At 37.0% G+C, this 11,822-nt stretch overlaps 1 protein-coding gene across 1 annotated transcript; it reads right to left on the bottom strand.

Annotated features, from left to right (window-relative positions):
- Nucleotides 1-215: 215 nt before the first annotated feature.
- Nucleotides 216-6,502, bottom strand: LOC127076579 (uncharacterized). The gene is made up of 4 exons (XM_051018264.1): nt 6,218-6,502; nt 5,683-5,893; nt 1,716-5,352; nt 216-1,611 (listed from the first exon to the last, which is right to left on the bottom strand). Exons 1-4 carry the CDS (start codon nt 6,374-6,376, stop codon nt 501-503), a joined length of 5,118 nt encoding a protein of 1,705 aa, XP_050874221.1. The 5' UTR covers nt 6,377-6,502; the 3' UTR covers nt 216-500.
- Nucleotides 6,503-11,822: the final 5,320 nt, after the last annotated feature.

Here is an 11,822-nt window from a genome sequence, read left to right as displayed (position 1 = left end):
GTGTCTATTTTCCCTAATGCATATATGTATATATTGTATCTATGTTTGGACTATGTTTGGAGAATAATGTTATTATTTGTCCTTTATTACAAAACATTCTCTATTTTTATTTTAAAATTTCCAAGCAATGTTAATTATATTCTCTCTATTTAAACGAGCATTTGGCGGAAGAAATAAAAGCAATGTTAAAAGATGAATGCATGTTGCAAAGGAGATTGAGGCATTTGGAACTGATACACTTGATGCATGCATTGCTTGAAATGGCATCACTTCAACAATCAAACAAAAACCAAAAGGAAACTACTTTTTCAAAGAGAGTATTCCCTTTAATCTAGAATATATCAGAAACAAACAATGAATAGTGCTACAGCTGCTGCATATTGCAAACCAGCTATCCAGGCATAGCAGAAACAAATAACACAAACAATTGATCATAGAACTTTACTAGAGTTGCAAATAGACACACACACACAATAACAAGTAAAACCAATACATGATACTCAGTCAGATGGGAAGGCAGAACTGAGGAACTTTTCATCCTCACAGAAAATCTGCAAATTCTTGGACTCCATCAGAAATTCAACATCTTCGTTCTTGAATTTCAGCACAAACCCCAGTGTGATTAATTCAGAGAGAGCAGGAACAAAATCATGATTCTCAGACAAAACACCTTCTGATATTGTCTCAGATAAATATGTTGCATACTTCAGTGCATTTCTCTTAGGCTCATCCATTTTCTGGATGAAAAACTTGGAACTTTGCCTATCCCAGCGAACCATTTTGTCATATTTCTTGACAACGATGTTCCCTGATGATAGTGATAAACTATAGCTTACCGTGACTGGCACCATTGTCATGAGGAAACTCAGGTTGAGAAGACCTTGAACAGCTTCATGCCTCTTATCAGGTTCCATTTTCAGACTTGAACCAGCAAGGAAACCAAGAATGAGCTTAACCAAACCTTTTAAGTTGAAAATGTTATTACGGTCAACTTGCACCATTTCAACACCGTCATCGTTAACTAAGGATGATTCTTCCTTGCATAGTGATTCAGAGATATTCCGAGCACCTATCTTTCGGTAGATATCATACAACTTTGCAATGGAGGATGGCCCAAAATTCTGCTGAGGATACCACACAAAAATTTTCTCTTGCTCAAAGAGCTTCTTTAGATGAAGGTTATCAGGAATAAAAGCATCTTTCTTATCTACCAGAAATATTTTTAGGCTGCTCGTTGTTACAGGTAGTTTGATCAGCCTGTCAAAAAGTTTCTTCTCGGTATTTGTGCCCAAGTGTTTCATGACAAACATCCAGAATTTCCTGCACTTGTCATACGACAATTCTTCGGATAATCTCTCCCAGTCATTCCAAAGATCAACAAAATCATCAAGTGAGGGCTTAGTCCTGACTTCCATGGAAAAGATTAAGAAGGGAAGAATTTTCTTATCATAGATATTTTCAAGAACATAAAATTTTAAACTAAAAAGCTTATCCGAGTCATGTATGACACATTCTTCAGAATTGACCCACTTCCCACCTTCAGTTGCATTTGAAATCCAAATTTTCTTGTCATCTTCCTTCTCTGGTTTCCAACTGTATTCGGACAAGTACCTATATATGTTCATAATATTATAGAAGTCAGAAAAAGTATTAAGGTGGCTGACAAGAAAGAAGTAAACAGAGAGACATAACAAGTAGTTGGATAAATGAAATACCCATATATCTTCACAATATTATCAGTGTTAGAGAGAGAGTCAAGGTGACTGGCAAGCAAGGCACACCCTTTCTCAAGGTCAATAACTACTCCTACTGCATTAAGTTCTTTCTGGAAAGATGTTATTTTAGGTCCATAAAAATCCGCATCAATAAAAGGCCCATCAGTTGGATTAAAGAAAGAACTCCACTTGGAATCAAACAACAAACATGACTCTGGAGGCCTATAACCAGCATGTGTCTTCAGCCAATTTCTGGACAATCTCTTTTTAAACTCATCATCAATAGAAAGCTTATGCTCGCTCAATAGGCTTCGGATGCATTCCAGCAAAGAAAACACACTTTCAGGAGTAATCGTGGAGGGATTTGAAGGAAAATCCAGACACTCGGGAACAAACCTCACTCCATTTTTCAATTCAGTAACAACGCCAACATTCTTTAGCTCTGACTTGTATTCATATATTGTCGTACCATAAAATTTGTCACTGTCGTCAATGAATGGGAGACGAGTAATTGAAGATATAGATTTCCACTCCGGACCATATAATATGCATTTTTTCGGGCACATATAACAGCCAACCTTAGTGTACAGCCACTTCTGATTACGTATAATGGTTGAGAAATCAGGAGGAAATCTATAATCAGTTCCTTTCAGCTTCCTGCAACAAGAAAGGAATGACATGACATTTTCTTTATAAAATGAAGTTTGTGATGCCTTCTGTTTGAAGAGAGAAGCAAATATTTTTACAGCCTCTTCAAAATCAACCACCACACCGATTTTCCTCAGCTGAGCTTTGTATGAAAAAATCTTCTCTCCATAGAATTTATGATCAATCACAGGAAGGCTACTGAATACATCCAAAATGCAGCCCCACACCTGGTCATACAAGAAACATTCACTTGGCTTTTTGAAACCCATATTTGTCTTCAGGCAGCTTGTTCCCTTCAGGGAAGTAGATAGTTTACTACTGTCATTCAAGAGTCTCATGCAATGCGTTGTCAAAAGAAGAGCCTCAGCTGTCAAAGATGCCAAATTTGACGGTGATTTTAAATGCTTGATGACAGTTTCATAATTACCACTTAAGCCAACTATCACTCCTAGCAACTTGAGCTCCTCTTTGTAATTATATATTTCATAACCAAAATAAGATTGGTCGATAAAAGGAATATTGCTAATTTCAGATGCAACTTTCCATTCAGAATCATCCAATACAGATCCCTCAGGAGACCTAAAACCCCAAGATGTCTTGAGCCAAGGCCCATCTTTGATGCTGTTCACAAATTTGTCCAAAGGAAGAAGACTTCCCCTGAGATATTGGATGAAGTTAAGCATCAAAAGAACATGATTCTTGCTTAAAGTGAAGGAAGATGCACGAGACATCAGTTCTTTTCCAATGAAATTGCATGCTTCCTCACAACTGGACATCACTCCAATTGTTCTCAACACCTCTTCATATGTATTTATTCTATCCCCATAGAAGCTCACATCAATCAGTGGAATATCAACAAGAACAGAACCTGTTTGCAGAATTTTCCCCAATGGTGAGCGAATTAAAAACGACTTTGAGGGGGGCATGTATCCATTGAGAGTATTTTTAAGCCAGCTGCCTTCTTTTATGCATTCCAAAAACCTCTTTGGTAGGTGCACTCCTTTGTACCTCAGATTCCGAATCCATTCCAATAGCAAAAAGGCATTGTCTTTGGTTAGTGGAGTATCAACAGCTGAAAACCCAGCATTTGGAGGAGATATATGAGGTATGTCAGAAGCTCCAACATGAGTAGTAAGGAAACTGATAAGCTCCCCGGAATCTGTAAATTGACCTGCACAAAATGATGCATTAAGGTACTCCTTTCCAAGCTCAACATAATTTTCATTCCTCCAAGGATTAGAAACAATTAAGTCTGCCCATTTGCTCACATTTGCAGGCACAAGAACCCCTTTTCTTATTTCGGTGATAGAACCATAATTATCAACAAGTGGCATAGAATTACAGAGAGTATCAACCTCCCGCTTTGACAAATAAGCCATTGACAATGAGTGATACAAAAAATGAGCATATGCAATAGCATGTTTCCTGTTATTTTTAACAGAGTTGCAGAGGACTTTAGCAAAAGTGTACACACTCAAATCAGTAACATAAACTTGATTTACAAGCCATTCCATCAAAGTCTGTTTCCGGGAAAAACGCAAAATAGCTTTTTGTGTGCTTTCTGGCATAAAAAAACGGTTGGCTACACATGCAAATTCTTTGTTCCAATCGATCAGCCAAGAGCAAGCATTAGACTCACTTGAGTCTGTAATTACTACTCGCTTGGCACCTGCATGGGGCTGTGTGCATTCATGAAGACTGAAAGAGGATGGAGTTCCATCCAAGGCCACATACTTAATCAAAGGAATACTGTTAATGTTTGTGCCCTTAAATTTTGAAGACCAGTTTTTAGCAACAAAGAGTAAAAGCTGAAGATAGAGTTTTTCCGATACTCCATCCACGAGATTAGAACTCTGGATACACTTTGCGTACCAATCAACATCAACTAACTTCACCCCTAAAAAGTTGAGTACTTGATCATACTCGCTTGTATCAAAGGAAGAACTCAAGATCTTCCTCCCATCATGAGAAGAGAGGTTAAGCAGATACACTCCTTCGTCCCTGGCTTTATTCAAAATATCCCAGAATTCAGGCAGCAGTCTGCGAACTTCACCAGGCTTATAGAAGTGCTTCTGCTCTGTGTATGTCTCAATAGGAATAATATTTTCTTCAACCAATTTTGCTTTGATTTTGTCCCTCACATGATTAAACTTCTCAAATGGAGAACTTTCAACAGGAAGGAACTTAAACATTCGAGCCAAACTAGATACTGGAGCTTGATCTGATCCTATGACAAGTGTTTTGAATGCGTCCATAAAGGCAGATGGAACGCATTCAAGTATCCCTTGGTTCCATTTATTATCCAGGAGAATCGTCTCCCTTGACGAGGCGAGAACAAAATCTGCTTGGATAATGAAAGGAAAATTAGTAACCATATCTGTTGGAAGAAATGCATAGACCCCTGGTGAGCTTTTGCCTCTATGAAGCCTCTCCTGATTTGGAAAAGCCAATGTCACAACCCACTCTTCCACATCTGTTCTCCTTTCAACCATATTTTCCAGCCTGACTGGAAACTTTTGCTTCCACATGTAGTAGCTGCATTCCATCTCATCATCACTATTTTCCTCTGCAGAGAGATGGAGTGTGTAGGACTCAGCATTCATATTTTTCATTGTCACAAAGTCAATCTCGCTTGAAATTGATACAGCAGTTACAGTGTTCTGTGTGGGATTCTCGATAACCTCTCTGACGGAAAGTTGTCTGATTTTTGTCAGAAACAAAAGGACTTCTGGATGAACGTTTGACAGCTGCTGTTTAACAGGATTGACCTTATCCGGCTTCAAAGGCAAGACAATTGTCGTAGTTGGAAGAGAATCTTTACCATATATCTTCTTTATGTCTTCGAGGGTTGGCTTCTCCTCAACCCATTCAGGAACTATATAACCAAGACTGCAATGTGGACATGGCTTCTCATTGAACCTTATCTGATATTCATTGCTAAAAATATCAGGTTGAGCAGTAACTAGAAACACACTCTTGAAACCAATTCCTGAAATTCCATACAAGACATTCTGTCAAAGATTTGCATCATCTCAATTTAAGAAGCTCTAATAAATATCTACATTAAACCATAATTTTGATAGTATTGCTTGAGTAACAAGTATTTCCAAAAATGACCAAGGTTTCTAAAAAAATACATTTAAATTTTACATAATAGATAGAACTACATTGAATTCATTCAAACAAATTAAATGCATATGCATATGCTATTATAATTCAGATATAGACAAAACAAAGAAAAAATTCAACCAAACTTCATTGAAAGTAATTAACCATATCAACACTTTAGGAAACATTTCAATATAAGAATGTGATATACCTTTCTCTCCAATGTATCCACTACTTCGGTTGCCTTTCTTGGTTGATCGTCCAACACTGCAGATGGACTCAATGTTTTTCGGAGAAAAACCCTTTTCATTATTAAAAATAAGCAATGTAGCCGGAGCACCCGTAGCGGTAATGTCATCAGAAGTTATAACAAACTCAAGTCTTGGTTTCACTCCTTCGTTATAAGAATTATCTTCAGCATTCTGTATAAGTTCACGGTATATTTATAAACATTAATTTCAACCACTATAATTTTAAACTACAAAAAACTCTTATTGTCATATCAAATCATGCATTATAATTACATTAAAAAAATGAATGAATAAGCATAGTCTTATTAATACTACGTGTAATTAAACAATTTACCACATAAATCAACCATAAAATCTTAACAACATTATTATTTAAATTATAAATTATAATTAATTCACACCATAGTGTTGCAACACTTGCGATCACGGCAGTTACTACCGTTACTATAGGAAACAAAAGACAAGAAATACAAAGCGATGAAAATGAAAATGTACTTGAACGAGTTCCATGAGGAAGTGAACATCTTTTGCATAAAGCTCAGCAGAGAGATTCTTGACAGCGTGATGAAGATCTTCAGTCAATGGATTAGGTTCTCCGCCAATGGAGAATTTAGTTCTTCGTATCTCTTCGACGTGTTGTTTTGGAGAAGCCATAATGACGTGAAAAATGTGAAGAAGCAAGAGAGATTTTAGAGTAAAAAAGGAAGAGAAGAGAAGAAGAAGCAAGTGTTGGTTTATTTGAAACCTCCAAAAGCAATGAGGTGTTGTGAAGACTACTTCGTGGAGAAGTAAGGTTAAATAAAGTGGTTGTTTTATTTTTAATAAAAAGTTTTAAGGCTTGTTTTATTGAAAAAGAAGGAGTACTAGTAGGGAGAGTGTGTGAGTCACCTTTGAAACTTCCAACAATTTTGCTTTCTATTTTTTTATTTAAATAATCACTATTTTATAAAATAATATCAAATTAATTTCATTTTCAAATTATTTATTAAAATAACTATTTTTTAAGAGGAGTAGTCAAGACTAATGACGCATGTTTAATTAGTTTACACGCATGTTTATTTAGTTTACACTTAGGCGTCATTGCATGCAGCACATGTCAATGCAATTGACGCATCCATTTAGTCATTAAGAGCATGCACAATTGCAAGTGGTGTATGCTTTGTTTTTTTTGTTTTTTTGTTGTTTTTAAATTATGATTATAAAAAATTGAAATACACAACAATTGATAAGAAAATCAATGACTCGTCCGATCGAAACGTCTCATGTTCTACATCCCGATGCATTAATCTGCCTTCGAGATCTCCCACGATTTCTCTGAGGTATTTGGGGTCTTTGAGTGTTGGCATGAGGAAAAGATGGTCGGTGTGAAGGTCATGCGGTATTTGACAAATTTGTCATCATTTCTCCCAAATAGTTGGGGGTTGCCGTCAACGGCACTGCCATAATTGAGTTTGGTGACCATGTTGTTGTAGTTGGGTTATGAGTGGACAGTATGGTTGGTTGAATTGGGTCATTGAATTGGGTCATTGAATCGTTTTGAAAATGGAGCAATGGTTCTTGTGGTGTAAGAAAAGTCAAAATGTGGTTACGTGTTGTGGCGGTGAGATGTTTGGGTGTTTATTGGTGGGGGATTATGGTGGGATGAGGTGGTTGTGTATGGTTGTTTGTGGTATGGGTTAGGCTATTGATTTTGTGTTTGAGTATGTGGCATGTATTGGTTGCGAGGTTGGGTGTTAGGTGGTTAGGTGTATATGGTATGGTGACGTTGTAAGGTTGGTCGTTGGGTCTGGATGGGTTGACATTGTTCTTGGATTTGGTAATGGTGTGGGTTTGGTTGTTGGGCGGGGGTTTATTGTTGGACGTATGATGACGAAGCTCATTGGCGTGGATCAATCAAATACATCAGCTCAAACACAAACGGTGGCGTTGTAACTGACCTAAACCAAGTCATATAATGTTGAGTTGTTTAGCATCATGTATGATTGGTTCATTTAAGATGTGTTGACGTCGACTCTTCCAATGATGACACATCTCTTTAGCAAAGTCTCTCCAATCGGAATGATTTCATTGGTCATCGACTCTTTCTTGATGTCAATCTCCCAAACACATCAGAGGGTCTGGAATTTGTTATTGCATGTCGAACTGCAGTTTCACACGGTCACTCTGGTGCATCTCCACAGTAGTGAACCTGATGATTGGTGTTTTTGTTGTCCAAACTGCAGCAGCATTGGTGTTAACCTGATGGTCAAGACCCAGATACAGCCTCCAGATAAACTGTATAAGAAAAATACATGATTAAAAGATTTGTAATTTGATAATTTTCTTAAATCAAAAGTAGATTTGTTTAATAGTAATACATTGATTGGTCCAATGTGGTCTAAAAGATTGTGATAGACTACTACAACGTGTTTGGGACACATGTTGTAGTTCATTCACAGAACTGACCACCTAAAATGAAAAGATTGAAAATACATTAGTTACAGTTAGCTATAGTATAAATCCTAAAAAATTCGAAGATTTAAGATAAACTTACTTTGTTGCGAAGGGGAATGTGAATGGCTTCTCGTTGATCGGGGCGAGTGACGGTATTCTCGATAAACCTCATGCTTGTAGCAAATAGGCACAAGAATAAAAACGTACAAGTTTTTTTTTTGCATTTTTACACAACGAACCATATAGATGGGACAAAACAGTTAAACCCCAACTATATGTGTCTACTTCATTTATGTTTCGTAACAACGACAAATACATAATATTTACCGTATTACAAGTACTTTTGGGAAATAAAAAATTACCAAATAGAATCATAATATAACACTGAGCCTTAATTATTTTTTCATACTCAGTTGATTCTTCGTTTGGTGTTATACTTGAATAATATTGTTTAAGATATTTTAAATTAATACTTTGACCCCTAGGTTGACCCAAAGTTTGTCCTGTAGTTGTGTCTTCGTACAAAGGGGCACCCAACAATTCTTCGCATATAAAGTTATCTTGATTAACTCTATCATTTACGGCTTTACCATCGATAGGTAGACCCAATAACATGTCGACGTCCTCTACTATGACGGTAAATTCACCAAATGAAAGGTGAAATGTGTGGGTCTCGGGTCTCCATCTTTCTACCAAAGCAAGAATAAATTTGTAATCAACAGAGTATGACACTATATTGAGTAGATTATCAAAACCGCATGCTCGTAAATATGGATCTACCAATGGGTCGTGTGGTACATATTCATGTACACGACAACGAAATCTCTTTAGGTCCTAACAAAAGATAAATAAGGAAATAAGTAAGAATAAGTAATAAACTATAGTATTAAGGAAATTAAATAAGCTACAGTATTAATAAATAATAACTTACAAACGCCGAAATATTATCGATAGTTCCTCGATGTTCATCACCCATTGTTAGTAGATACATTTTTTTGAATACTTTTGAGTATATGTTGCTGACAAAGTGGGTAGGTTGAGAGTATGTTGCAGACAAGGTAGATAGGTTGATGGAAATGCTGAGAAATACATCAGTATTTATAGATGGGAATTGTTCAATCACGTGATTTTTTTTGCATGTCATTTTAAAGGCATGTGCCATTGTGTATGGTGCATATGTTGTCATTTGAAGCATGCACAATTGGGTAGGGCGCCTCCTAAGGTAGATGGAATCGTGTAAGGAATCATTCAGGGAATCGTGTAAGGAATCATGTAGAGAATCTTCACAGATATTCCTTTTAGGTTGTCCTCAAGGTCATGCATGCGAGTCACCTTCAAGATTGTCTTTATAGGGTCATCCATGTAGAGAATCTTGTAAGGGAATCGTTTCAGAGAGTTCCATGCAAAGGAAGAAGCCATTACAAGTGGCGCCTTAGTGAAAAACAATAAAGGATGTGTCATTTCCTAGGGCGCATACATTACTATTTGGAATTTTATCATCATCTCTATTTAAGTTCATGTTGATATAACTAAGACACAACTCATACTCTATTGTCACAACCAGTACACGAAAATAAATTGCATTTTACAAAAATGGCTCCATCACCATAATACATGATCAATGCCCACACCAATTGTGAAATATTTGAATGTGAGTTATCCAGTTTTAATTTTCATAATACGGAATTTACTCGGTTTATAATATATAGACGATCAAAATTTTCACATTTGAAACAAAGAATAGAAAAGAAGTTGCAGCGTAGTTAGGTAGCACAAATCATCTACAAAAATCTGATGTTTTTGCAGACAACCAATTTACGTTTTATCAGCTAAAGATTCGAGATGATTAAGATGTTCATAATATGTTTCTCAGTCATGAACATTCTGGGTTCAACGATATTGAGTTATATATTTTCCAACAACAAAATATATTGTCTCGGTTTGATGATCCATCACAAGTGTTTTGTGAAACTAACGATTATGAACAAGCTGAAGTCGATATTATTGACGAGGAAGAAGAAAAAGACAAGATATTGGTTGATGAAATGCTGAACGATGAAACTGCTAACCACCAGTAAGAGCCATTACCAGCTATTCATATGTATATTGTCCACCTAAATACATGACAAACTTGAACTTGGGTGCAGATGAACCATCGTCAGATATATTTCACAATCCTTACGTGCAAACTCAAGGATCATTCAAAGAAAGAGACAAATTCCGCACAAAAGAAGACTGTGTCAGAGCCATTAAAAAGTATCGCATGGAATTATCAGTTTATTATAGGGTCGGTCGAACTAATGTGACGAGGTACAAGATCTTTTGCTATAATGAGCTATGTGTGTTCCGGTTGTCAGCATCTTATTGGAAGATGAGTGATTCTTGGGAGATAGGTTTTATGGGTCCAACTCACACTTGCATAATCACCAATCTAATGCAGGACCATCACAAACTCAACTCTCAGTTGATATGCGGTGAAATTTTGTCTTTCATTAGCGACAATCCGTCATTGAAGGTGAGTACAATAATCTTGCATATTATTACACAATACAATTATACTCCCTCATACAGGAAGGCATGGATAGCTAGGACTAAGGTTGTTGAAACAGTGTTAAAAAATTGGGAGGAGTCGTATAAAGAACTTTCAAAATACTTAATGGCACTTAAGCATTATGCTCCATGGAATGTTGTCAATTTGGAGACCTTCTCGGCATATACCAAATACGAGACTTGTGTTAGTGGAAATGACATATTCCACCTACTCTTTTAAGTGTATGAACCATGCATCAAAGGTTTTTCTTTCTGTAAATATATTATACAAATTGATGGAACATGGTTGTACGGGAAATATAAAGGAACGTTACTCATGGCAGTGGCACAAGATTGCAACAACAATACTTTTCCAATCGCATTTGCTCTGGTTGAATGGGAGACTGCTGATGGATGGAGTTTTTTACTAAAAAAATCTTTGATTACACGTTGCCCTTCAGCCTAACTTATGTTTGATCTCAGACAGACATCCATCAATTGTGAGTGCCTATAAAAACCTTGATAATGAATGACAAGATCCCCCTTTAACGCATGTCTACTGCAGTATACATATCGCTCAAAATTTCATGCAAGAGATCAAAGACAAGACGGTACGGAAGAAGGTTGTCAACGCAGGGTATGCATTAAAAGAACCTTCCTTCAAACACTACTGTGAAGACATCAGATTGACAAATGTATATACAGTAAGATGGATCGATAATATTCCATTAGAGAAGTGGACTAGGGCATACGACAAAAGTCAATGATAGGTCCACATGACAACAAATCTTGTGGAATCGGTGCATTTTTTCTTCAAAGGCATCTGAAATCTACAAATAACCTCTTTAGTTAGAGCAACCTATTTTAGGTAGGGGTGGCAAACGGGCATGCCTGCCCCGTTTAGACCCGCCCCGCAAAAGCCTTCAAAAAAACGAGGCGGGGCAGGGTGGTCATAGTTGAGGATGGGGACCTAAAACTTAGGCGCCCCCCACAAAAAAGTGAGGGTGGGGCGGGGAAAGCCCGCGGACACTGCACTCTTTAAGCCTAAAAATGCAAAAATTTATGTAAATGCATGTGCCTGCAAAAGTTCGCGAAAATAATGAGGCGAGGCGGGGCGGACACATTAGAGGGTGAGGGC

This window comes from Lathyrus oleraceus, chromosome 4 (assembly GCF_024323335.1).
Source record: "Lathyrus oleraceus cultivar Zhongwan6 chromosome 4, CAAS_Psat_ZW6_1.0, whole genome shotgun sequence".
In the NCBI taxonomy this organism is placed as follows: domain Eukaryota; kingdom Viridiplantae; phylum Streptophyta; class Magnoliopsida; order Fabales; family Fabaceae; genus Lathyrus; species Lathyrus oleraceus.
The sequence above is the reverse complement of the archived record's forward strand: the minus strand, read 5'-3'. Positions and strand labels throughout refer to the sequence as shown.

Coding starts and splice junctions, on each gene's coding strand:
- LOC127076579 (XM_051018264.1), bottom strand. CDS start 6,376: ATGGCTTCTCCAAAACAACACGTCGAAGAGATACGAAGAACTAAATTC. Junction 5,894..6,217: donor TCCTCATGGAACTCGTTCAA/GTACATTTTCAT, acceptor GAACTTATACAG/AATGCTGAAGATAATTCTTA. Junction 1,612..1,715: donor AATATTGTGAAGATATATGG/GTATTTCATTTA, acceptor GAACATATATAG/GTACTTGTCCGAATACAGTT.